The 26,237-nt window shown below is 39.5% G+C and overlaps 1 protein-coding gene across 5 annotated transcripts in view; it reads left to right on the forward strand.

Annotated features, from left to right (window-relative positions):
- Positions 1-26,237, forward strand: part of tcea3 (transcription elongation factor A (SII), 3) — a 55,577-nt gene that overhangs the window by 14,393 nt on the left and 14,947 nt on the right. For 3 of the 5 annotated variants that reach the window (XM_039739415.1, XM_039739414.1, XM_039739417.1), the window contains exons 6-11: positions 3,624-3,686; positions 3,816-3,872; positions 9,371-9,439; positions 14,597-14,674; positions 23,170-23,244; positions 24,438-24,610. In XM_039739415.1, coding sequence (XP_039595349.1) covers positions 3,624-3,686; positions 3,816-3,872; positions 9,371-9,439; positions 14,597-14,674; positions 23,170-23,244; positions 24,438-24,610 — 515 coding nt within the window. The remainder of the gene's footprint in view (positions 1-3,623; positions 3,687-3,815; positions 3,873-9,370; positions 9,440-14,596; positions 14,675-23,169; positions 23,245-24,437; positions 24,611-26,237) is intronic. The other 2 variants (XM_039739416.1, XM_039739418.1) reach the window with 2 other exon arrangements.

The raw sequence follows: 26,237 nt of genomic DNA on the forward strand, positions 1-26,237 counted from the left end.
AGAAGTGGCTGCCAGCTGAGTAAAAGAGGAAAATATGCAAAATGTACTGTACACGCTGATGTGCCCTGTCTCAAGATAAATTCAAAATGGCAAACTAATGCATAATTAGGCACACAGATTCTGAAATTTCAAATGTTTGCCCAAAATGTTGTATTTGAGATATCCTAACAAAAATGCAACTTGTACAACAAATATCCTTAAAGAAGGTGCCAGAATTGTTTCATTTAGACAAGCAGATATATGCGAATGCACCCAAAAATTGATTTTAAGCCTTGGTTTAAGTGTTAAATGTTGTCGCTTGATCTTGTTTTCTCTATGAACTGCAGGAGCAATTTAGCAGAAAAGTATATTTTCTTGTGTACCTGTAAGCAGGATTAAGTATAAAAACACCAAAAGCTTAAACCTTACATATGTAAGCTTCATCTTTAGTCATGATCTCCCATGACAGTTCTCATGAAGAATGAACAGTTAGTTAATTTTGAGTACAGCCTTTCTTTCTTTTTTTTCTTTCTTTCTTTTAAAAAACAATCAATTAAAAAATTGCAAATATTACTTTTTTATGATTTCTGCCAAAACTCTTCAAGTTAGTGCGATCACTTTGAAGTTTCCCACATAATATACCACACTTTTCAGAAAGTTTTCAGACCCCTTCAACTTCTGCACATGTCATCATGTTCGTTGTAAGTAGACACATTTGTCATTTTACCCAGTGGCTCGTCCACTGAGGGCATTCCGGGATTTGTCCTGAAGCCACTCCAGTCTTTTCTTGGCTGCACGTTTTGCGTCATTGTCGTACTGAAAGGTGAATTCTCACTCCAGCTGGATGTCAGGTGCACTCTGGATGATGTGATCTTCAAGCACCTTTCTGTATTTGCCTGCTGTCTTCATATTATTATAAGCGTCCTGACTTACTATGCACTAATACCTGGTCCATTTCAAATTATCAAAAGGATGCTGGAGAATCAGCCCAGTTGGAGACAACAGAGGACTTTATTTTATTTGGCTCTGATTTTAACAGTCAGGAGTCTGCTGAGTTGAAAGGACAGAATACTCCACTAGATGGAGCTCTGGATCAAGGGATAAATTAGCTCCTGGGCCTGAAGAAGATTTTCCAAGAAGATTGTAATTGAGTCTGCAAACATTGAAGATTGTGGCTAAAACAAGCCAAGAGCTTGGAGTAGGGTAGAAGAATATTAGCAGAGCTTGGCTGGTAGTGAAATAGGGTTAGGGAGGCCTAAAGGGTTTGAATTCAGACTATATAGGCACCCCTAGGGGTTAGCTGGGAGCACTAGTCTCTCTAGAAAGCCATTTTTAGACCGTAGATTATTGGCTTTCTTCTTACCTTTGTACTTTGTATTTGTTCTTTATTTGTTTATCCTCCCTTGCATGCCTTATGTTTATAATGAAAAATCTTCTACTTAATCTTATGGAATCTCTGATCCTGTTTGGATTTGGGGACACCTCATTTGACTACATTGGCCAAAACTAGATTTGAATGTTAAATATTTTACTAATTTCTTTGATATTTAACCCTTTAAATCCTTTAAACTCAGCCTGATTGTTTTGGACCCACTGGTGGGACTGAACAATAATACAATTAAAAAAAAAAAAAAATTACATAAAATCATTCACTTCCTCATTGCTGTAATTTATGTAGTGTATTTGCTGTTAAAATGCTGTATTGTATACCCAATACCATGTTGCAATGTTCTTCTGTCAAAGATATCCGAATTGCTCTGTCACAGGAACACCAGCCTCCAAACCCAAAAACATGGCTTTCGTGATTTAATTGTGTACAATTTGACGCATCGATTATTATCTAATAAACTAGGGGGCTTTGCCCCCTGCTTGCCTCGCTCGTCAACCCCTGGGCCTGTGCTACGCGCTAGCCTCTTTGCGGTTCTGCTGCTTGTGTATGGGGAAGCAGATGTACAATTTTAAACAGATTTTTATTTTCATTGGAATTGTTACATATGCATCATAAAACTAACTATTTTACATTACAGCAAGTAATTAACCATAGTAAAAAATAGCAAAATGTAATAATTTGAAAGTAATTTTGTAAAACTGTAAAATTTCAGTAAACATTTTTTTTAATTAAATTTTCGTCAATATCGCATTGAATTTTGATTCTGTGTTTGGACTTACATCGTGACAGTGCAACGTATAACTTCCCGTGAGAGAATTTTGTTTCTTTCCCTCTAATAAATAAATAATAGTTTTTCAAATATTTGTCTTTGTGATTTATTAATTGTCTTTGCAAAAGCAATTATAATGGGAAATGGTTAACATTTTAACGCGAATGACATATCAAGATCTCCTTTGTTGTCTAATGTTATCTGCGGAAGATGTACTACATTACTTTTCTTGGATACATCCTTCTTTCAACAGTAATTCGGGTGGTCGATGACCAGACAGTGTTAATGGTTGTAGATATTCTTCAGAATATTGTAAGTTGATGTTTTCATCTTCTGCACAATCACCACCAACTGTTCTATAGTCTATTGATACGCATTTAACTAATTTGCCGTGTAACCGATCGACAGTTTTCGTGTTAATTCGTTTGACTTCGTTTCTTGGTGCTAGGATTGCCCGTGTACTCATTTCTTCTGTTGATAACCCTTCAGGATGAAATTCATTAATAAGATTTGGATATAATATATCTTCTTTAATTGGGAACTTAAAGTGAGAAAAACATTAAAATTTATAAGAGCTGAGAGAGCAGGAACTGTGTCTGTCAAACGCATTCACGCAAATGAGATGTGAGTGGACCGTGTGTGTGTTTGAATATGGTTGAGAGGAGGGCGGGACTTGAAACAATCTCATAACAAAAGTCTTGTCTCGCGGGACTTGAAAAAATCTCTTTAAAAAAGTCTCGTCTCGCAGGATTTTTTTATATAATAGAGAGATGGGAGAGATGTTTCAACTTCAAAATTACATCACATTCCAATTTCTGTGATTTCCACCTTCTATATTCCAGTTTCTGCTTCTTTTTTTTTGTAAAGATGTTTTTGAATCTTGTGTAATTTGATTACACAGTACCATTTCTTTTCTAACTATATACATTCTGACAGAGTAAGATCTGCCCTTCAAAATGATATGTAGGCCATGGGTGTTCAATAATGGATATGTATGCTATGGATACTTATTTGAAAAAAGTAAAAGAGGAGAAAAAGAACCCTGTTCTTTGTACTTTTTCAAAACAGTAAAACTAGAAAAATTACTTGCAATATATTTTCTTGATAATATAGGTGTTCTTGATGCATTCCGTGACACTTTTGTAGTGTTTGAAAGCTTATTGCAAGTAAAAATACTGTTAAAAGTACATTTCTTGGTATAAACGTTACTGAATTTTGCATCTTATTCTTCTTCAAAATGTGCGTACAACACAAATAATTCAAACCAGATGTAAAGATTCCGAAAGAGAAAGTGCCTGACCTTTATTCTGAGGGTTGGAGCACATATATTGAGTGTGAGATAATGATGTTATGGCCACGTAAATCAAATTATCAAAAAACAGATGTGAATGGGGCTGAGTTTAAAGGGTACAACTGAGTTCTTTAAATGTTCATATTCTGCCCAACAATTCTAAATGAATCTGTTTCTGTTCTGTTTTGTTTCAGAAAACCGTCACATGATTCCAAGTCCTCCTCAAAGTGTCCTCAGACAGATACCAAAAAGCAAAGGTTGGAAGGACAACAGAAATCTTGTTGCATGTTTTATTGACGTTTATGAATGTCAAAAATCTTGGATCTTGATTGTCTCCCTTCAGATCTGTAGTTTTCTCAGTGATGTTTTACATTCCTTATTTACAGAAAAGACGTGGATTCCAAATCATTGTCTTCAAAACTCCCCAGTACCAAAAAGGAAAGGTTAGGAAATGAAAGAAACGGTTTGGTAGTGCATGTGCTTGATCATGTATGGCTATCACCGTTAGTGATCTGCTTGAAACACTGAACACAAGCACACAGCTTTTCTCTTATGTAACATTTTTTTATGATGAGTACCATCACAAAGAACTGCAGACGTGTACAAAAGTATACAACTGAAGGACCAAGATAGATGCATTTAAATATTGGCTAAGTTCCACAGAGTCATTTAGTCGGTCAAGCCCCTGTTCCAGGGTTACCAGGAATTGAACACTGCATGCATTAACATATGTTTATCATCCACATAGGTGTGCCCACTTATCTTTTGGGAAATACTCTGGCCACCCTGATATGTCTGACGTTAGCTCAGCTGGGAGTAAAGGACTTGTTCTGAGAAGGTGGATCTGATTCAGTGGCCCATCCCATAGAGTTTGTTCTTGCAGGATCACATTTTGATTTCACCTCTGGTTATGTTTGTCTTAGTGAGGACAAACTGAACTGGTGAAGCAATTCTCCTGTTGATACAGAGAAGGTTCTGGAATCGGCACCCATGGAATATGTATAAAGATTTTTTCAATGATACTGACTTTATGTTCTTTTGTAATGGGCTGATGGCAAATGGAATGGGACTACGAATCCCAAAGTCCCTAGTCAGAAATCTATATTTAAGCAGCAGCTACTCTTTGGTTGCTCTACACTCTTAAAAATAAAAGGTTCCAAAATGTTTCTTCAGAGCAATGATTCCCAAACTAATCATCCATATGAATCGTCCAGAAAGATCATTTATTTATTTAGATCCATAACATGTTCCACAGATAGCCATGATGACAGCTTGTTTTCACTCTTGCTGCATACAACAACACATTCTAAGTTCACGTTTTCTTGCTCTGTCACTCACCTGATAGTTGCGTTAAAGATTTTTGTTTTGTCCGTATATTAAAAATCTTTTTAAAACACAAAGAACCAATTTCATGTTACCAGAATGAAATGGCTCTTTGTCAAGCAATAGCTGTATAAGGAAGCACATGACCCAGTAAAGTACCGTTAAGGAATCATTATTTTTAAGAGTGTAGCCATGTGCTGGATGGAACGAGCCCACTTATTGTGAGGATGTATTGAACCCAAAAAATGAGTATCACTTGATGCATTACTATAACTTGATCTCAGCACGCCATCGGTAAGAAGCATGGGTGTAATGAGCCCTGCCACACATTTGAAGCTAAATGAGAAGTAGGCAGCCATGAAGAAATTAGCAGACCAACAAAACAGAAGGTGGCACCCGATGGCCTGCGGTGTGGGGTGACTATTAGTATATCTTGAATTCTTAAAGCAAAAATATGATTCTTCTAACAATTCATGTGCAATTATTAAAAAATATTATTGAAAATCCTCTTTTCCACTGGAACCCTGAGACAGTGTTGGGCACAGTTCATTGACACACTCATTATGTCCTTTTCAAGAAAAGAAAAGCAGAGATTAGGTGATGATCCACTGCCCTTTCAAAGCTGTTTAAGGCTTTCACATCGGGAGAAATGGCAGCCACCATTCTTTTTAAAGTCTCGGGGGATAAGTCAAAACTTTCCTTTAATCAGTAACGAATCTTTGAATTAAAGGTCAAGATGTGGAGATGAGATACCATGACTGGTCATTTATCCTTTAAATAGCCACAGTACAATCGCAGGTGATGAAACTTTAAAGCAAACCTCAAGGACTGGTAAGGTTTAGTCCTATCCTCAGAAAGATTTTAAAGTTTACGAAACAAATCAGCAAAGTTATGTGAATTAAAAAAAGGAAAAAATGAGATACTTGTTTCCTTACTGATGAATTTAACTTCCATGGCCATGTGTGTGGCACAGTGGTTAGCGTTGTTGTATCACAGTACCAGTGACCTGAGTCCAAGTCCATGCCCAGTCACTGTGTTCACCCTCAGGTCCCTCTGACATGCAGGGTACGTTAACTGGCTCTGTGGAAGTGATGGTGCCTTGTGAAGGACTGGTATCCTATTCAGGGTCGGTTGGTTCTTGAAGTAAGAATAGAGTCCTGCCGCACTCAATGTATATGGAAAAGAGATGGTTAATATAAATTTTCTTGTCACTTTAGATGATGTGTAATTTACTTTTCTGCTAATGTTATATTAGTGAACACAGGGAAGGGACTGACAAGGTGTTGTAGTGGTGCCTCACAGTAAACAGACCAGGGCTTGAGCAGGTCCTCCATGCATGGAGCTTGTACTTGTCCGACCTATAATGGATTGGCATCCTGTTCAGAGTTTGTTCCTGCCTTGTGCCCTTTGCCAGCTGGTATTGAACTCCATGCCCCACCAACAACCCAACCCCCGGCAAACCTGGCCTAGCCTAAGTGGATTAGAAAATGATATGGCATAGAGAAGGCATTTTTAGAAGCGCACAATGGATCCTGTTTAAATAAATGGGGGAAAGTGTCAGGAAGGGTCTGTGAAAAAATTTCTGAAAGCACCCAAAGCAAGGGTCTCACACATAAATCAACATAAATTATCAGTTGCTGGGTGCTGTGGCCACCAGTTCATAGTCTCTTATGGCTCGAGACACTAACGGGCGGCATGAAGGCTGGTAGGAACGCGTGGAAGGATGGCTACCAGGCTGTCTTCACATGATGGGGTTGGGGACGACAGCAGCAGTTGCGGTCACAGCACAACGCTATCTAGTTTGTACCTCATGTTATTATGAGTGGCGGTCTTCATCTACACAAACTTGTTCGGCACCACGATTAGCTGGAGATCGATCAACGAATGCCAGTACCTCACTTTCGTTTTCGATCTCGATCTCCAGATCACTTGCAACAGGTCAGAGTCCAATTCAGCGATAATATACAAAACATCATCCTCGGAGTAGTTTGCTTTGTGCTTTCTCTTCGATCTCTCACCAGATGTTGATGCCATTTTTGTCTTTGTTTGCTCTTCACTGCTCCCTCAAGCGCAAGGAATCTTGGTCAAACCAATGAAGCTAACTTTCCTTCTAGAAAAGAGAGTCGAAATAAAACATAATGGCAGGTTTTGTCACCATTTGCAGTTGCTTACTGCTCTCAACCCTTCCCTGCTGCGAAAAGTCAACATCCGCCCTGAAAGAGTTAATTTTGAGGAGTTGAAATTGCTGGGCATGGCCAAAGACGGTGAAAAATGTGTTGCATGTCTGTCTGGGACATAACAGACATTTTCAAACTGAAAGAACTGGGAGTTCAGGGTGTTGTGGGTAGATGGGCGGAGATTTTGGCTCAGACACAGGAAGCAGTGGATTATAATGAGGAGACCCTTATCAGAATCAGGGTAAATTAAGAGTGGTATCCTTCAGGGGTCATTGCTAGGGCTACTGCAATTTTTAATATATATAAATGATCTAGCTAGGAATATAAGTAACAAGCTGGTTAAGTTTGCAGATGATACCAAGCTATATGGATTGGCAGATAATCGTGAATCCATTAAATCAGCACAGAGGGACTTGGACGGCATACAGCCTTGAGCAGATTTGTGGCAGATGAAATTTAATGTCAATAAATATATACGGTATTACACGTAGGAAGTAAAAATATTAGATTTCAATACCCAGTGGGATGTCCGAAAATCGAAAGTACACCTTATGAGAAGGAATAAAGAATATTAGTAGACTAACGACTATCAGCTTCCAGGCAGAAGCTATTCAGAAGGCTTACAGAATGTCAAAACCGTTAGCTCTCATAACATTAAGGCCCTGCTACACTACATGATTCTTCCAGCAGCATTCATTTGCAGATTTTTTGAACCAGTTGTTCAGCCTGACATCCCCAACGACTCAGTCAAACTTGTCTGTCATGTGCGCTGTCTTAAGTCATAGGGACAGACTTGGTGTAGGCTAAAGCTGAAAACCAATATGCACTCACCCAGAAATACAATACATATAATGCAGCAACAAAGAACTAGGAATAACCAACATGGGTATTTTAGACGTCGCAAACAGAACAGAGGCTTGTCTGCCTGTTGTCTCGTGTTTTATGTTAGAATGGAAACAGATAGAAGGATTGAGACTGTGGATAAATTCGCCATACCTGCAAAGTCTTCTCGTGGGCACCAGCACTGTCAGGCAACACGTTATTGGCTGTCAGAAGAAGGGGTGATTTAGAAATGTGAAACAGTGCTGCAAAGTTGTCGTGCAGTCACATAATTTGACATCGTCAGTGATTTCTAGTCTTGTAAATTGATGTGAACTGGACAGGAGAATAGCAACTGCAGTCATCAGGTTTGACATTCTTTCGACTAGTAGTCCTGTTCTGTCATGTGACATCATGGCCGTCGAGTAGACGTGTCTTGAAGTTGGTGTATTGTAGTGCTGGGTGTTTGCTGTGTAAATCCTGTGACATAAACGTCCAATCCAATTGCATGTTCAGTGGCTCTCCTGTATTGCAGAGCTCTGGAAATCTACAGTTAGACAGACCCTGTGACAGTTGATGGTGCTATACCAGCGCTTAACCTGACACAGACACGGGAGGCACACTTAGAAAAACACAAGCTGTTTGTTATTTTTCTTCACTCATGGTGAATGTCTTCCCCATCCCCAAGAGCCCACAACACTGTCCAAGCACTAAACACAATAATTTACTTTCTCTTTGTTTCTTATTCTTTCTCCTCCACTCCTCCTCGGCAAGCTTTGTCTCCATCTTCTCGACTCTCGCTTCTGGAGTGGTGACTGCTACCTCCTTTTATAACACCCCTGGAAGTGTTCCAGGTGCTCCGGGTGTGGTGGAAAACCCACCCAAGAGGGCTCAGCAGCTTTTGCAGCACCCCCAGACCACACCAGGGCTGTAGATAACTCCAACTCCCATGAAACCCTGCGGGAATCCGAGGCTCCACTGCAACTCATGTGGGCTGCTATTTAATGTCCTGGGGGAGGTACTGTTCTGCCCACGCTTGCTACCCCGGTCCTCTCAGTGAAGAGGTGTCCCGGCCGTCTGTGACAACCCTTAATTGTCACTAAAACCCATCCTTTTATGTTTGCGTTGGTTAGCTGAAGCCCTGGTGAAAGTCTTATTTTATTTATGTATTTATTTCAACTCAATTGCTTGCATCGTAATTGTAGTAATAATAAATAGTGCTGTGACATATACAGGGTACACTGGAATTCTTACCTGCTTGTCTGACCAACATGCAACACATCATCACTTTCCAGCACCATGACAGACAAGAAGTTATTAAAGTACATAACTGCATTTTTTATGTTGTTGCATGGAATTCCTGAGGAACAGAAAAATATTTCTACTTTGCATAATGTGAATATCATGAAGCCAACAGAGGCCCTGGTTAAAGTGAGCCATATGTATAATCTATCAGTCCATGCATGCAGAGTAACAAGGCCTTGGCTACTGTGCTGAGCTCTTATTTGCACTTTTATTTGCATGTCTGACCAATCAGCACAGCTTCTGAGACATTTTGTAAAGGATTTAGGACATGTTGTTACATTATTTTTACAATGTGGTATTTATTTCTTCTTCTGTAGAAAGGAATCTTCTGATAGCAAATCCAGTTCCAGCTCCAGGAGGCTGTCTTTGGACACCAAGGCAGAAAAGTAAGTGTCAGTGTTGAAGGTTAACGGTGTGAATTAATCCTGTGTAAAAAAAAAAAGAAGATGAAGATGACTGGGGATCCAATGTGGAAAACATTTTACTGAAATTGGCAAAAAGAAAAATAATGAGACAAGCAAACATCCTCAGCAAGTTCAGGTGGTCAAATGACTCTTGACTTCCTGGGATGAGTATTTATGCATGAGTTAACTGGAAAGAGCGTAGCTCCATGATCTTTAGTCAGTGGATGATCCTGTGAGCTGTAGGAAAATAATTCCCTGATTCCAAGTGTAGCTGCATTTTCCCTAAAATTACCAAAGTTCTGCAGCTTCAGTTTGCTTCATGATATTCTGGCAAAAGCTTGATGTGTTGAAATGATTCCACAGACAAAATATCTTCATTTTAAAAACCTTTAGTAAAAATTCAGAGTAAAACAGTTGACACAAAAATAGAGAAAAAATGGATATAACAAGGAAAAGTTTTTAAGAAAAGTTCTGTTTAAAGCTTATTTATCTTGTTTCAATTCTTTAAGTTTGCTTATACAGTTGAATCATTTCTAAACTGTCAGAAAACTGTATGCCTATCCCATCATCATGCTGTAAATGGCTATTTCAGTTCCTGCTAGCACTATTCTACATAACAATTGACTCAATTAACACACCGTCTCTCAGATATAGAAAGAAAGTTCTGTCTCATATTAACTTACAGGGGTAGAAGACCATATCATTGTCAATGGCTATGAAAGAAAATTATATTCCGTTCAAATTGAGCCCCTATTAAAATGAGTTTAACTTTCTAAGATTGGCTCTTACACCAACATTCTAATGTTTAAAAAAAATCATAAAATGACAATTCAAAAAAGACAAAACCAGTCCAAAAACAGAGCTAACATTCTTCTTCTTCTTCTTCTTTCGGCTGCTCCCATTAGGGGTAGCCACAGCGGATCATCTTCTTCCATATGTTTCTGTCCTCTGCATCTTGTTCTGTTACACCCATCACCTGCATGTCCTCTCCCACCACATCCACAAACCTTCGCTTAGGATTCCTCTTTTCCTCTTCCCTGGCAGCTCTATCCTTAGCATCCTTCTCCCAATATACCCAGCATCTCTTCTCTGCACATGTCCAAACCAATGTAATTTCGCCTCTCTGACGTTGTCTCCCAACCGTTCAACCTGAGCTGACCTTCTAATGTCCACCTTTCTAGTCCTGTCCATCCTTGTCATACCCAATGCAAATCTTAGCATGTTTAACTCTGCCACCTCCAGCTCTGTCTCCAGCTTTCTAGTCAGTGCCACCGTCTCCAACCCATATAACATAGCTGGTCTCACTACCGTCCTGTAGACCTTCCCTTTCACTCATGCTGATGCCCGTTTGTCACAAATCACTCCTGACATTCATCTCCACCAATTCCCCCCTTCCTGTACTCTCTTCTTCACTTCTCTTCCACAATATCCGTTACTCTGTACTGTTGATCCCAAGAATTTAAACTCATCCACCATCACCATTCCTCTGACCTCCCTCTCATTCACACACACTTGTATTCTGTGTTCTTCCTGCTGACCTTCATTCCTCTCCTCTCTAGAGCATATCTCCACCTCTCCAGGGTCTCCTCAACCCACTCCCTACTCTCCCTACAGATCACAATGTCATCAGCAAACATCATGGTCCATGGGAACTCCTGTCTAATCTCATCTGTTAACCTGTCCATCACCATTGCAAATAAGAAAAACAGAGCTAACATAAAATGAACAGTTAATATGGAATGGTTCATGCAGTACTTTCACACCTATTTCACTTAAGTGATACTGCAGAAAATCGCTCAGTGGAAGATGTTGCAATATAATGCAACCAACTGTACTCTACAATGATATAGAATTAAGTATTTTAAATTTTATTATGTACACAAATAAATGGAGAGTATAATGAACAGGAAATTTGAAACTAAAAACCAAATTGATTAAAATGAAGTAAACAAGCTACATAGATAGTTTGGTACAGGGGGTCTTAATGCCTCTGTGCACTTTGACCTTTACAGATCTAGGTGTGTGTTTGTGTGTTCATTTCTTTCTATTTGACATCCAGCAGAAGTTCTGGTATCGTGTTGTCCGGTTCATTGTTTTCTTGCCCAATTGGGCATCGTCTGTGGGAAAAATTGGACTTTCACGGGTTGTGTTTGTTTAGGACCCTTTTTTAAAAACATTGCTATTTTTCATATTACAACCACCTCCATGTTCTTTATCCATCTGGTCCACCTTCTCCTGCTATTCATACTTGTTTTTTTTTTAAATTGTGTGATGGTATGTACCCATTCTATCACTCAGACGTATCTTTGAGGAGACCCCTCCACCCCCTTATGCTTTGATGGTATGTACCTGACCCTCTTACTCTGACAGTGCCCCCCTTTTCTGGTGTGTCAGTTTATCTACCTTAGGCACTGAGCTAATTTTCTGGGCAAATTTGCAATTTTTAAGCTGTCCTTGGGCTATACATATTTCAAGCACCTGATAACCCTGCTCTGGTTGGCCAAACAAGCCATAACAACATAAGAAATTTGACAAAAGAGAGGAGACCATCTAGTCCATCGAGCCCGTTTGTTAAGCTGGTAGCTGAGCTGTCCTAATTAGACATTTAGATTCTTCTTAAAGGTTGGCAAGGTTTCTACTTCAACTCCATGTCTCAGTAGTTTGTTCCAGATTCCCACAAGTCTTTGCGTTAAAAAGTGCCTCCAGGCTTTTGTTTTAAATGCACTTCCCCATAATTTCCATTGATAGTCCTCAATTATGTGATTCCTCCTTAAGTTGAAAGAATTCTGCTGGATTTCCTTGATTTTGAAGACTTGGATTAGGTCCTCATATGGTTTCCTCTACTTGAGACTAAAAGGTTTAATTCCCTGAGTGCGTCAGAGCCGTCAGCTATCTTCACTTACATAATTCTTTGAGTGTGGAGAGTGTGTGTGCCTCAGTGTGAGCATACATGTAAAATTTAAATAAATAATGTATCTCCAAAACTATCTGTGCAAAAATTTTGCCTGGTCCTATGATTAAGCAGAGCAGACTGCAAAACTAATGGTTAAATGAAATGATTTCTGTGGCATTTTTCCATTGGTAACAAACCAAATTGTTCGTGGAGGATGTGGGAATATGAACTGCACCAAAGTGGATCAAAAACAATAAGTCGGAACCTGTAAAAAAGACAAAACGATGCAACTGCTCTGAAGAACATAGCTCAGTTTTTTCCAATATTATCGTGGTACAAAAGTTTTCACTGACACACAGAGACAATCAACTTTTCTCAACGTTTTGATCATAGAATCAAAATCTGAACTTAACTCGATAATGAATTTTGGAACCTGTCACTACATTTACATTTACATGGAAGTAAACATTGGAAAAAGCTTGTAGAATTGTAGAATGTTTGCCATATGGTATTTAATTTCTTTAAAAAAATTGACATTTTCTTTTACTTTTTTATGAGATACCAAAATGATTCACCATTTGCTCTCTTTTTGCTTGTGATGCACTTTATATTTTTATTTGATAGATAAAAAATAACACATTCATGCAAACGTATACAACCTTTAAAAATGTTTCCCAATTTTTTTTTTATCCTAGTGGCACGCTGTTTAGCCTTATAGATTGAGACGTGTCCAGCTGCAGTTGGGCCAGTTTTAGGCCTCGGACAGATCCGAGCACTATGAGGTCCATAAACTGACATCCCCTTCTGGAGTCACTACTCCCCTGTGTCGCCGGTGAACTGACGCCTCATGACGATTTCAATTCCCTTTAGTTCCTGCACTCAAATTTGGATTCAGCATTTATTAAACTTTTAAACTATCGCAGTCTTTCAGTTCTGCATCCGAAGCAGTTGTTTTGGTGTCATATATTAGAAACAAAATGAACAAAAAGTCTTTACATTTTGTATTTTATAGTATACGTTTTACATCTGCGTTTTCCATGTCTCATTCATGAAACTGCACTTTTTAATACATTAGTTATACAGTATGTTGCAACTCAATAGAGTAGTGGCTCGGTGGCTAAGGATCTACACTGGTAATCAGAAGGCTGACCCCGTAAAAAAATGGGAAATGCTAAGGAAGAAGACCAAGAAGAAAAAAGGATTTGCTGCACTTAGTTACGATTAACACTACATATTCTTATAGACTCTGAATTGAATAAATCATATAATTTGTGTAAACACTCAAAATATGTAGTACTACATGCCAGATGTCTAGGAGCTCTTTAGAGTTCTGTCTTAGTGGTCCTCTATGTGTTATATCATTATTACTATATTATTACTGCGGTGGGCTGGCGCCCTGCCCAGGGTTTGTTTACTGCCTTGCGCCCTGTGCTGGCTGGGATTGGCTCCAGCAGACCCCCGTGACCCTGTGTTAGGATATACCGGGTTGGAAAATGACTGACTGACTGACTGTATTATTACTGGTGTACAAAATGTTAATATTAGAATGACGCACTCGCCCTCAGAAGCACGAAGAGGTATAAAGTAGTCTTCTGAGTTGCCCAGCTAAGACCATCTCTGTTAGCCGAGCAGCTTTGCAAAGAGACGTTTATTACATTAGCATGACAGTTTATCCTGGTGAAGCTTTTTTATTAATAATAAATATTTTTTTGCACACACGTTCAGTTTGTCACCATTACTATAATAGTACATTTAGCACAAACGTGTACCGCTAACAAGGGGGTGGGGTGGAGGCGTGGAAAGTGGGCGGAGTCAAAAGAGATGCAGCTAAACAAGGGCGTCGTCGTCTTACGGACCTCAGAATGCCTTAGGTCGCTGAATCTGTCCGAGGCCTAAAACTGTCCTGACTGCAGCTGGACTCTGTTGTATGGATCTGCTACCTTAAGTGCTAATCCTGTGCTCATCTGCCGTCTCCAGACACCGGCTGGATTAGCAAATCCAAACTGGGCCCAGTGTGTGTGTGTGTGTGTGTGTGTGTGTGTGTGTGTGTGTGTGCCCTAAGGTAGACTGGCATTCCAGTCTTGTGCCCTGTGCTGCCAGTGTAGGCCACCCTGAAATGGATTGTGAATGTATGCTTGTATGTCTTTTAGTCTGCTAGTCTATAAAGCATTGTATTGCATTTTATTATCCAACTAACTATTTCCCCTTACTTTCTGTTTTATTAAAGCTCCTTTTTTTATTTACAGGATGGACTCCCCTGAACCAAAGACCAGCAGTAGCCCTATTTTGCCCAAAAAGCTGTTTGTTGATTGCAAAGCAGAAAGGTAAATTTTATTAAGATGCCACTGCTGAGTTAGTTGGTTAGCCTTCTTTACATTTTAACCTGAGAGAACAGAAAGTTGAAATCCAAATTATTTTATCACACCATTTCTTTACTGATGAGGAGTAGAGTTAGGAGGAAGCCAATGTTCAGTCCCCAAATATCTGTTCTGAGGGAACCATGGTAAAACTAGTACTAGAACTAAGTAAACCTTAATATTGTCAAGTATAAACTTGAATAAGAAAGTAGTACAAGAGCCTGCAATACATGTATGCATAGCCAGACAAAAACATAAAAACAGTTCTGAGATTATCAGCAATTTATAAATTGTGACCACTAGAGGGCCTTGCAGCACCCCAAACTCCACACACAACTGCACAGACTCCATTCTTGGTACAGGACGAAGGTTTATTTGTTTAAATACCTTATAAAGACGGCTTTTAATTTACAAATAATACAATTCTTTCTCGCCCTCTCTTTCTTTCTTCTCCTCCACACCTCTCAGGGAAGCTTTGTCCTTCCTTTACATCTGACTCCAACTGGCCTGGATGAAGTCAAATGGCTTCTTTTATGCTGAATGCAGGAGTACTTCCGGTGCAAGGGCATAGCCTGCTGGAAGCGCTTCCGGGTCAAACAGAAGCCCCATAAAGTAGGGATTACTAATCCCGACAGCTCCCCCAGAGTGTCCATGTGGGGAGCCTAGCCCAGGGATATAGTGATAAATAATCAAGTCTTGACACACAAAGAGGTTTGGGTCAGCCTCCCGTATACTTGAAAATTGGCTGCAAAATTTGAAAAGTGATAGAGAAAATGGTTTTTACAGACAAGAGTCCAAAACAGAACTGCCCAGGTTACTAAACATGGTGGATATATAGTGGAATGGCAGGAAGAGGAGGGATCTTGGGACTGGAACCAGAAATGAGGTCATCTGGTTGCAACTTCTTGGAAGACGTCTACTGGGGTGGAACCAGGCAGAATTTCCTGCATTTGTTCTGTGGGGAGATAAGAGAAAGGATTAATGTACTCTGCCACCCCATGATCTAATTGGGAATTACCTTCTTTTGGGCCATTTAGCTGCCTCCCATGTGCACGTATGTGACAATAAATATAAATAGAGAAAGAATGTAGTGTCAATACGTACAAGTTTACCTGCTAACCATCAGTGTATGGCACGTCACATATTAAAAACATAGAGAATATCATTCTTAATTAAACTATTTTGAGAGAGAAAGAGAAAAACTTTAAAAACATTATTTTGGCACCAAATAATTTTCAATATATCAGGTATTTTCTGCTGCTAAGATAAAACTAAGTGAAAAAAGAAAAATTAAAATAAAAACACATCGGTAAGTTAACAATTTGCAGACTCTGGAGACTAATGTCAAGCTACCAGTAAACTTTTTCTGTTGTTCAATAGACATATTGCTAACTTGGTAACTGTACGATGTTTGCCTGGCTTTATTACCAAGCAACCTTTTCAAGTCATAAGTGAGAAGCCACAATCCAAAAACCAGATCCTTAATACAAAATACAAAATACAGTAATCCCTCCTCGATCGCGGGGGTTGCGTTCCAGACCCCCCCGCGATAGGTGAAAATCCGCGAAGTAGAAACCATATGTTTGTATGGTTATTTTTAAATATTTTAAGCCCTTATAAACTCTCCCACCCTGTTAACATTATTAGAGCCCTCTAGACATGACGTAACACCCTTTAGTCAAAAGTTTAAACTGTGCTCCATGACAAAACAGAGATGACAGTTCTTTCTCACAATTACAAGAATGCAAACATATCTTCTCTTCAAACAAGCACCGTCGGGAGCAGAGAATGTCCGAGAGATAGAGAGAGCGTGACAGAAAAACAAACAATCAAAAAATCAATACGTGCTGTTGGGCTTTTAAGTATGAGCACCGCGATAAAGCAGCCGCAAAGAAGGGAGCAATGTGAAGGTAATCTTTCAGCATTTTTTAAGAGTAGCCTCCGTATCTTCTAAACAAACAGCCTCTGTGCAAACAGCCCCTCTGCTCACACCCCCTCCGTCAGGAGCAGAGAACGTCAGAGAGAGAGCGAGATTAAAGCAAACAATCAAAAAATCAATACGTGCTTTTGGGCCACCGCGATAAAGCGGCATTTCTTAGAGTAGCGTCCATATCTTCTAGGCAAACAGCCCCTCTGCTCACACACCCTCCGTCAGGCGCAGAGAATGTCAGAGAAAGACAGAGAAAAGCAAACAATCCTCTCGGGGAAGCACATCGTATATCATTGAGGAGTTTTAGTTAATATGTAATACATGCTCTGATTGGGTAGCTTCTAAGCCATCCGCCAATAGCGTCCCTTGTATGAAATCAACTGGGCAAACAAACTGAGGAAGCATGTACCATAAATTAAAAGACCCATTGTCTGCAGAAATCCGCGAATCAGCGAAAAATCCATTATATATATTTAGATATGCTTACATTTAAAATCTGCGATGGAGTGAAGCCACGAAAGTCGAAGCGCGATATAGCGAGGGATTACTGTATTCAACAACTTAAAGGAACAGGACTAAAATATCTTGTGGTGAAAAACCACAAAACTATTAACAATACCAGGGGCAAAAGAGAGCAGACAAACACTTACACAAGGTTAATGCCACCGCAATTAGACAGTGGCAAGAGGCGCCCATCAGTTCCTACATAAAGCCTAAAGACAGCACCTTAGCTACGTAAAGGTCTCACTCCATATCCAATCAAGAAGACATCATTGGCTACATATATTAGAGAGTTAATACAGCTAAGAAAAGTAACTAGGTGGAGGTAAGGCACAAATATAAAACATTCTGCACAGATAAAAGTAAGACAAAACATGACAGAACAGAACAAAAAGTAAAATAAAACGTGAGAAATAAATAAAACCTCAGGGTTAGGCTCAGGGCAGACCACAACAGTAGCATCTTCAGGGAGATGTCTGAACTTTGAATTTTCAAAAGCAAGATTTTGCAAAAAAAAACTTACAGTATTTGTTGCTTTGAAAGACATATTAGGGTTTTGACAAGTTTTTGCTATACTTTTATATTTTAAAAATGATTTTTGGAACTAGTTTGCTTTTGCTTAATAGGCATTTGATGTACCCATGTTTCGAACTCTGCCAAACCCCTGCCTATCCTTCTGACCCTGGCTTTAAACTTAGACCTTTATCTCTGATGCTCTATTATGGCTACTGGCGCACGTAACATTGAATTGAATACTACTTAAGGATGTAGCAGGTTTATTTTTTTATTGCAGGATGTAGCAGGTTTATTTTTTTTCCTTTGAGTATGTTTTATAATGCACTTTGCACATTTTGAGTTCTGCATAAAATGTTTTAAGTGAATATTCCTGTTGTGTTTCTAAGCATTTTCTTCCATCCCATTGCATTAGTTGAACTCCCAGTGTTTTTCCTGCCATGAGCCCACAGCTTTTAAGGTGTGATTCAGCGCCTCACAATCCGGTAACAGAAAAACAGATTGATAAGGTGGTTTAAATGGTAGGATTGACCAGAGGTTTACTTATCAGCATCAGTTATGCATATATCTACAATCTTACAAAGAAAAGAAAAATTACAATCTAAACCTTAATAAAAGTACAAAAAAACACTACTAACTATAAAATTTACACCCCTGGCCTAGAAAAGGAGGATAAAGTGATTAGCTTATATAGAATCCACCTTTAAAAATGGACAAGTATCTGTGTGTCCGTCTAGTTACTATGCTTCTGTCATTCCAACAGGTAATGACACAGATGATGACACATCCCAAACATTTGTAATAATGCATTTTATTACTACAAACGTTTGTGATGCGCCATCTGTTGGAATGACACATGCAATGCATTTTATGGCTACATGAATTACAAAATGTATTCCAATATGTGGTGCACTGCAATTGTTAACATTGAAGTCTGTGTTGATTACTTAGATTTAAACCTGTCCTAGTCAGGCAGCACAGCTAGTACTGTTACTTCTTCTACTTCTTTTGACTGCTGCTGTTAGAGGTTGCCACAGCAGATCATCTTTCTCCATATCTTCCTGTGTTCTGCATCTTGTTCTGTCACACCCATCACCTGCATGTCCTGTCTCACCACATCCATAAAATTCCGCTTAGGTCTTCCTCTTTTCCTTTTGCCTGACAGCTCTATCTTTAACATCCTTCTCCCAATATACCCAGCATCTCTCATCAAATCAACGCAATCTCGCCCCTCTGACTTTGTCTCCCAACCATCAGGTATCATATCATTATCAAGCCCCCTTAATTCAAAACAGAGCCTCTCCTAGTAGCAATGTGTGCAATGCAGATGGCAACCCTGATTCCAAGTCTACCAGCAAGCCTAGCAGCACTCACATCTACACTCACACTTGAGCCAATTTGGAATCACCACTCAGCCTAAACAACATGTCTATAGGGATATGAAAAGAAAGCCCTAATGCAAACTGTGCAAACTCTACCTGGGCAATGTCGGGGCATGAGATTCAAATCCAGGATGCTGAGCGGAGAGCAGTAAAACATTCCAGTCCTGTGTCACCCAGCACCGTGTGTTTAATTCAAATATTCTTTACAATGATGGGCCTAGTGATCTCCCTTGAATGTATATACTGTACATACTTTCAGCGGAATTGGTCTTATGTCCTAAACAGACACATACATTTAAACTAATAAAAAGTATTTTCCTACATAAGTTACACAGGACAGTAAAACAAATCTATTCTGCTTTTCTGCATCACACATGATAAGCATCTTTTGGAAGTGTATGTCTGCTTTCAGTGGTTCCAGTCCAGGTTTTTCAACCATTATTGCACTTTTACCCAGAAATGACTTCTCTTTCATCCATTTGTGAGCCATTTTCCTTATGTCTGTTGTTGATGGGCACAAGATATTCAGCCAGCACAGCTCAACAATTGAAGTGGGCCACTACTTCCCTATTTTTTTATTTCTTTTTTTTGCTTTTGATCACAGGCGCTCTTAGATGCATACCACCTCTTATCAATGTTATCCATTCCACTCTGTTTACCTCAAGACCCCAGATGTACTGTTGGTAACTCTAAAGGGGACATTCTTTCCAATCTCTCTTCAATCTCAATGCTTACCTTACACAACATCCCAGCAGCAGTCTTAGATTGTGACACTTGAATTTCTAATGGGGAAGCTAAAGAAATTGTGCCGTACTGCTCTGTGCTGTTCATGTTAATAAATCATGTAACACAAAGGGTACCGGCCCTTACTGTATGTATATCCACTTCAAGTACTACTTTGCATATACATTCACATCTGGGCACATTAGAGGGGGACTACATGCAGCTAAATCAAAACACAAAAACAAATACTGTACTTGAGTGAACGATGTAAGCAAATGAAAATCGAAAACATCTAACAATGATAATAATATCAATTCCAATTTCACATTTCAATTCAAAAGAATACACTTCTCTGTAAAATTGTGTTTTGTAATGACCATCAACAAAATCCAATGTCACTAGGAAAAGCAGGAACTGATCTAATGTAGCATGTACCCCATGACCCTACTCAGGATTAAGTGGGCTTAGAAAATATTATGGCAAGTTCAAGAGTAAGGCGATCCAGTGGCCTAATAATATCATTATTATTTATTTCACTGAGGCCATTATCCAAGGCAACTTACAACATCTCTCGCTCTCTCTCTCTCTATATATATATATATATATATACAGTGGTGTGAAAAACTATTTGCCCCCTTCCTGATTTCTTATTCTTTTGCATGTTTGTCACACAAAATGTTTCTGATCATCAAACACATTTAACCACACAACACAAAATGCAGTTTTTAAATGATGGTTTTTATTATTTAGGGAGAAAAAAAATCCAAACCTACATGGCCCGTGTGAAAAAGGAATTGCCCCCTGAACCTAATAACTGGTTGGGCCACCCTTAGCAGCAATAACTGCAATCAAGCGTTTGCAATAACTTGCAATGAGTCTTTACAGCTCTGAAGGAATTTTGGCCCACTCATCTTTGCAGAATTGTTGTAATTCAGCTTTATTTGAGGGTTTTCTAGCATGAACCGCCTTTTTAAGGTCATGCCATAGCATCTCAATTGGATTCAGGTCAGGACTGACTAGGCCACTCCAAAGTCCTTATTTTGTTTTTCTTCAGCCATTCAGAGGTGGATTTGCTGGTGTGTTTTGGGTCATTGTCCTGTTGCAGCACCCAAGATCACTTCAGCTTGAGTTGATGAACAGATGGCCGGACATTCTCCTTCAGGATTTTTTGGTAGACAGTAGAATTCATGGTTCCATCTATCACAGCAAGCCTTCCAGGTCCTGAAGCAGCAAAACAACCCCAGACCATCACACTACCACCACCATATTTTACTGTTGGTATGATGTTCTTTTTCTGAAATGCTGTGTTCCTTTTACGCCAGATGTAACGGGACATTTGCCTTCCAAAAAGTTCAACTTTTGTCTCATCAGTCCACAAGGTATTTTCCCAAAAGTCTTGGCAATCATTTAGATGTTTCTTAGCAAAATTGAGACGAGCCCTAATGTTCTTTTTGCTTAACAGTGGTTTGCGTCTTGGAAATCTGCCATGCAGGCCGTTTTGCCCAGTCTCTCTCTTATGGTGGAGTCGTGAACACTGACCTTAATTGAGGCAAGTGAGGCCTGCAGTTCTTTAGACGTTGTCCTGGGGTCTTTTGTGACCTCTCGGGTGAGTCGTCTCTGCGCTCTTGGGGTAATTTTGGTCGGCCGGCCACTCCTGGGAAGGTTCACCACTGTTCCATGTTTTTTGCCATTTGTGGATAATGGCTCTCACTGTGGTTCGCTGGAGTCCCAAAGCTTTAGAAATGGCTTTATAACCTTTACCAGACTGATAGATCTCAATTACTTCTGTTCTCATTTGTTCCTGAATTTCTTTGGATCTTGGCATGATGTCTAGCTTTTGAGGTGCTTTTGGTCTACTTCTCTGTGTCAGGCAGCTCCTATTTAAGTGATTTCTTGATTGAAACAGGTGTGGCAGTAATCAGGCCTGGGGGTGGCTACGGAAATTGAACTCAGGTGTGATACACCACAGTTAGGTGATTTTTTAACAAGGGGCAATTACTTTTTCACACAGGGCCATGTAGGTTTGGATTTTTTTCTCCTAAATAATAAAAACCATCATTTAAAAACTGCATTTTGCGTTTACTTGTGTTATATTTGACTAATGGTTAAATGTGTTTGATGATCAGAAACATTTTGTGTGACAAACATGCAAAAGAATAAGAAATCAGGAAGGGGGCAAATAGTTTTTCACACCACTGTATATATATATATATATATATATATAATCTGTCTGCCTGTCCACTTTTCACGAGAGAACAGATTTAGATTTTTGTGTTTAACTATAATTTGCTTGAACATTCCGGTTGATTTTGTGACCTCTCTCTCTCATTGCACTAAGTATCATAGTTTGCTTGCAGTACGGATTTATTTGCGCAAATACAAGAGAGACGCAGCGGGCCGAGGGGAGGGGAGCGGATTCCTCCTCACTCACACGCCAGCCTCAGGGCGTTCCTTACCCCGGTTACCTAGTGAACGAGAGAACTACTTATTGGATTTACATCGGGCTTTCTTCTATAATTTGCTTGAACATTCCGGTTGATTTTGTGACTCTCTCTCATCACGGTAAGTATCATAGTTTGCTTGCGGTACCGAGTCATTTGTGTAAATCCAAGAGAGACACAGCGGGCCAAGGGGAGGGGGACGGATCCCTCCTTACTCACACATCAGCTTTAGGGCGTTCCTTATCCCCGCTTACCTAGCGAATGAGAGAACTACTTAACAGATTTAGATCGGGCTTTTTTGTTAGAATTTGCTTGAACATTCCGGTTGATTTTGTGTCTTCTCTCATCGCGCTAAGAATCATAGTTCACTTGTAGGAGTGATATATTCACGCTAATCCAAGACAGAGGCTGCGGGCTGAGGGGAGGGGGAAGCGTGACATCAGGAATAGGGAGCCGGGCAGGGTCTTCCTCACTGTCTTGTTTTACTTCCGTGGGGGATAACTAGTCTGAGGTACACCTAGTTACATTTCTTTTGTGTTTCCATTTGAAACACAGGGAGGTAAATTGATTTGCTTATGGTCACATGGTGTCAGTAGTGGGATTTTAATCCACAACCTCAGGATTTAAAGTCAAAGCCTTAATGACTACACCAAACTGAAAACTACAAATTTTGTATACAAAAAGTGCTTAATACTTCTGAAGCACCCAATTAACCAATGGCACTACAACTGACATCAATTGTCTTACAGAATTTCCTGGGTGAAGCCAGGTAACACTGCTAGTTATGACATAAATGCTTATGAACAGAGCTTACAGTTAAGTTAGTGCTGAATGTATCTAATATTTAACTAGGTTACTGGGTAAGTGTATTTCTGCATTTGATCTAGTCTATAAATACCTTATATTATTATATTATACAGCACCATTATGAATACCCCTCAATATTCATTAGTGCACTTGTCTTTTGCTTAGGAGAGATTCCCAGAGCTCTCAATCAGAAGCCCAATCTCCTCAGCCAAGGAAGCTGTCTACAGAGAGCAAAGAACGGTATGTATGAGTGGGTGGGCAATCCCTTCAAAGGATATCATCATGCACGGTAAATAAGAGGAATGGACAAAAACTGAATTCCCACTTACCACAGGTAGGAGAAAAGAAAAGATATAGAATTAAGAGAAGTATTGTCCTTAAATATATATATATTTTTATAAGTTTCTAAATGACAGTCCACCGATAAGGTCAGGTGACCAATGAAAAAAGAACACAAAAAACAAAATCTGTAGGGGTTCCAGGCCAAAAGTCCACCCAGTCCCCAGTGGGCAATCTACCTAACATAAATGCTCCTAAGTTGTAGTTTATTGGTTTTTTGATGCTTCGTCTTAAAGCAGTGATTCTTGACCCTTTTTTGAGTCACGGACCCCTTAAAGAATCTGTTGAAAGCTATGGACCTCTTTCCCCAGACATATTCACATAAACACAACTTTGCATGCAATGAATATAATGTACTTTATTTATCAAGATTTGAATGTCTCAGGCATATATGAGAGACACAAAGTATTATTAAACTTTAAAGTAAACAATCTAAAAGTAAATGCTCCTTTTTTATGCAAAAAGTAAAGGCCACTCATTATAATTATTAAATACAATCCTCTTGTGCAAATTCAAACAGATCTACTACTACTGCCATTACTGCTACTCTGAGGTGGGCTGGCACCTTGCCCGGGGATTTGTTCCTGCCTTGCGCCCTGTGTTGGCTGGCAGCAGACCCCCGTGACCCTGTGTTAGGATATAGTGGGTTGGATGATGACTGACGAACTGATTATTTCTACTACTACTACATCTATTCTAACGGGCTGTTTAGTGAATACAAATATTAACATTAATTAATTAATTATTTAATATTGACACTCATTGACCCCCTAAAACCCATCCATGGACCCCCCCTAGGGGTCCACGGACCTCAGATTAAGAACCCCTGTCTAAGAAGATTCAACGCACTGTGTCTTGTGATAAATTGTATCAGATAAGTATCTGCTTTACAAGACATCAATATTTATGCAAAAAGTCTAAGATTCTGTTTATGCTTTGTCACTCTGAGATATTGAGAGTTGCTTGATGTGGGAAAAACATTCATTTCAACCTATTTAAAATATGGCTGGAACATAATAAAATGAGAAAAAATAAGTGAGGGGGTCTGACTATTTTCTGAATCCACTGTATGTTTAACTTTTTAACTTCTGCAGAACAAGCAATGAAAAGAGCAAACCAGAGACCCCAAAGTCACCCACAACACCTACCAGCCCTGGTTCACCACCATTCAGCCCTCTTGGAGGAGCCATCTCACCTCACTTGCTCACTGGAAACAGTATCCGTGACAAATGCATCGAGATGTTGGCTGCCGCTCTGAAAACTGAAGGTGAGAAAAAACTCTGTCCTGGTATTAAAGATATAATAAAAATGGGAGCGATCTGGTACAAATTCGTGCAAAGAAAACTTTACAAGAAAAATGTGATTAAGCATTAATGGAAAAATAATATGATATTTTAAAAGAAGGTAACTTGAGATACATGCAGTCCTTCTTATTTTAGAGGTTTAAGTCTCACTTTGTCATTTCTGCATCCATCCATTTTCCAGCCCGCTTCTCACTCCCTTCATTGGGAGTGGTGCCTATCCCAGCAGCTTTGGGTGCAAGGCTGGACCTGTTTAGAACTGTCATCAGGAACTTAGTAAATATTGTCCTTTATTATTATTATTTTTAAAAAGTTATTATTGTTATTCTAAATGTTTATAAGACAGAACAGATCAAAAAGGAGTTTAGCTTCTTGATGGTAACCCCACTTTATTTATGGCAAGCAGGAATGATTCTACAGACAAGACAGGTTTGACCAATGGTGGTCTAAGGCAGACTGATGCAATGTGTAGGTTTGGATTTTTTTTCTCCCTAAATAATAAAAACCATCATTTAAAAACTGCATTTTGTGTTTACTTGTGTTATATTTGACTAATGGTAAAATGTGTTTGATGATCAGAAACATTTTGTGTGACAAACATGCAAAAGAATAAGGAATCAGGAAGGGGGCAAATAGTTTTTCACACCACTGTAGATGCCTCGCAGTTAGGAGACCCGGGCTCGCTTCCCGGGTACTCCCTGTGTGGAGTTAGCATGTTCTCCCCATGTCTGTGTGGTTTTCCTCCAGGTACTCCGGTTTCCTCCCACAGTTCAAAGACATGCAGGTTAGGTTCATTGGCAATTCCAAATTGTCCCTAGTGTCTGCTTGGTCTATGTGCGTGCGCTCTGCGGTGGGCTGGCGCCCTGCCTGGGGTTTGTTTCCTGCCTTGTGCCCTGTGTTGGCTGCGATTGTCTCCAGCAGACCCCCAGACCCTGTAGTTAGGATATAGCGGGTTGGATAATGGATGGATGGATGGACATGCCCAGCAATTTTCATCAGTCATTTCAACTGACCTTGTCATGATCAGGGATGAATTTTTTGGTCTTCTTGCCTTTTTCTTTATTAGACACCATTTTTCGTACCATCACTAGGGTCGCATCCTGTGTTTCTAGTGGTGTGGTCTCCAGGGTTGTGAACTCAAGTTTATCGCACAATATGTTAAAAGGTCAGCATCTGCAGCAGCAATTTTGACATTTTTGTGTTTGCCCGTTTATCTACCCTGAGTTTGGTGGTTTATCCCCCTCTCCTGGACTTCATTGGAAGTGCTTTTGTAATTTTTGGGACTTAACGTTCTTTGGAGCTCCTAGTTCACGACAGAAATAATATGTTTTTTGCATTTGGTTTGTCATCATTAAAACTGATGGACAAGTTGGCAGTTGTTTGAAATCTCTACTTGTAGATGATCTTCCAAACCAGTGTTTCTTAAAATATGGGTTTTGATCCAGCTTTTGTCAAAAGATATCTATAATTGTGTTGCACTTTAATTAGAATTAAAGTTAATGAGAAAGGGTTACTACAAATGGTTTGTGGCAAACCTTTCTAATTCTGCAGCGTTTCACCAGGGTGAATATCGTAGGTCGTGGGAATTCTAAA

The sequence above is a fragment of the Polypterus senegalus genome, chromosome 17 (genome assembly GCF_016835505.1).
Source record: "Polypterus senegalus isolate Bchr_013 chromosome 17, ASM1683550v1, whole genome shotgun sequence".
Classification (NCBI taxonomy): Eukaryota; Metazoa; Chordata; class Cladistia; order Polypteriformes; family Polypteridae; genus Polypterus; species Polypterus senegalus.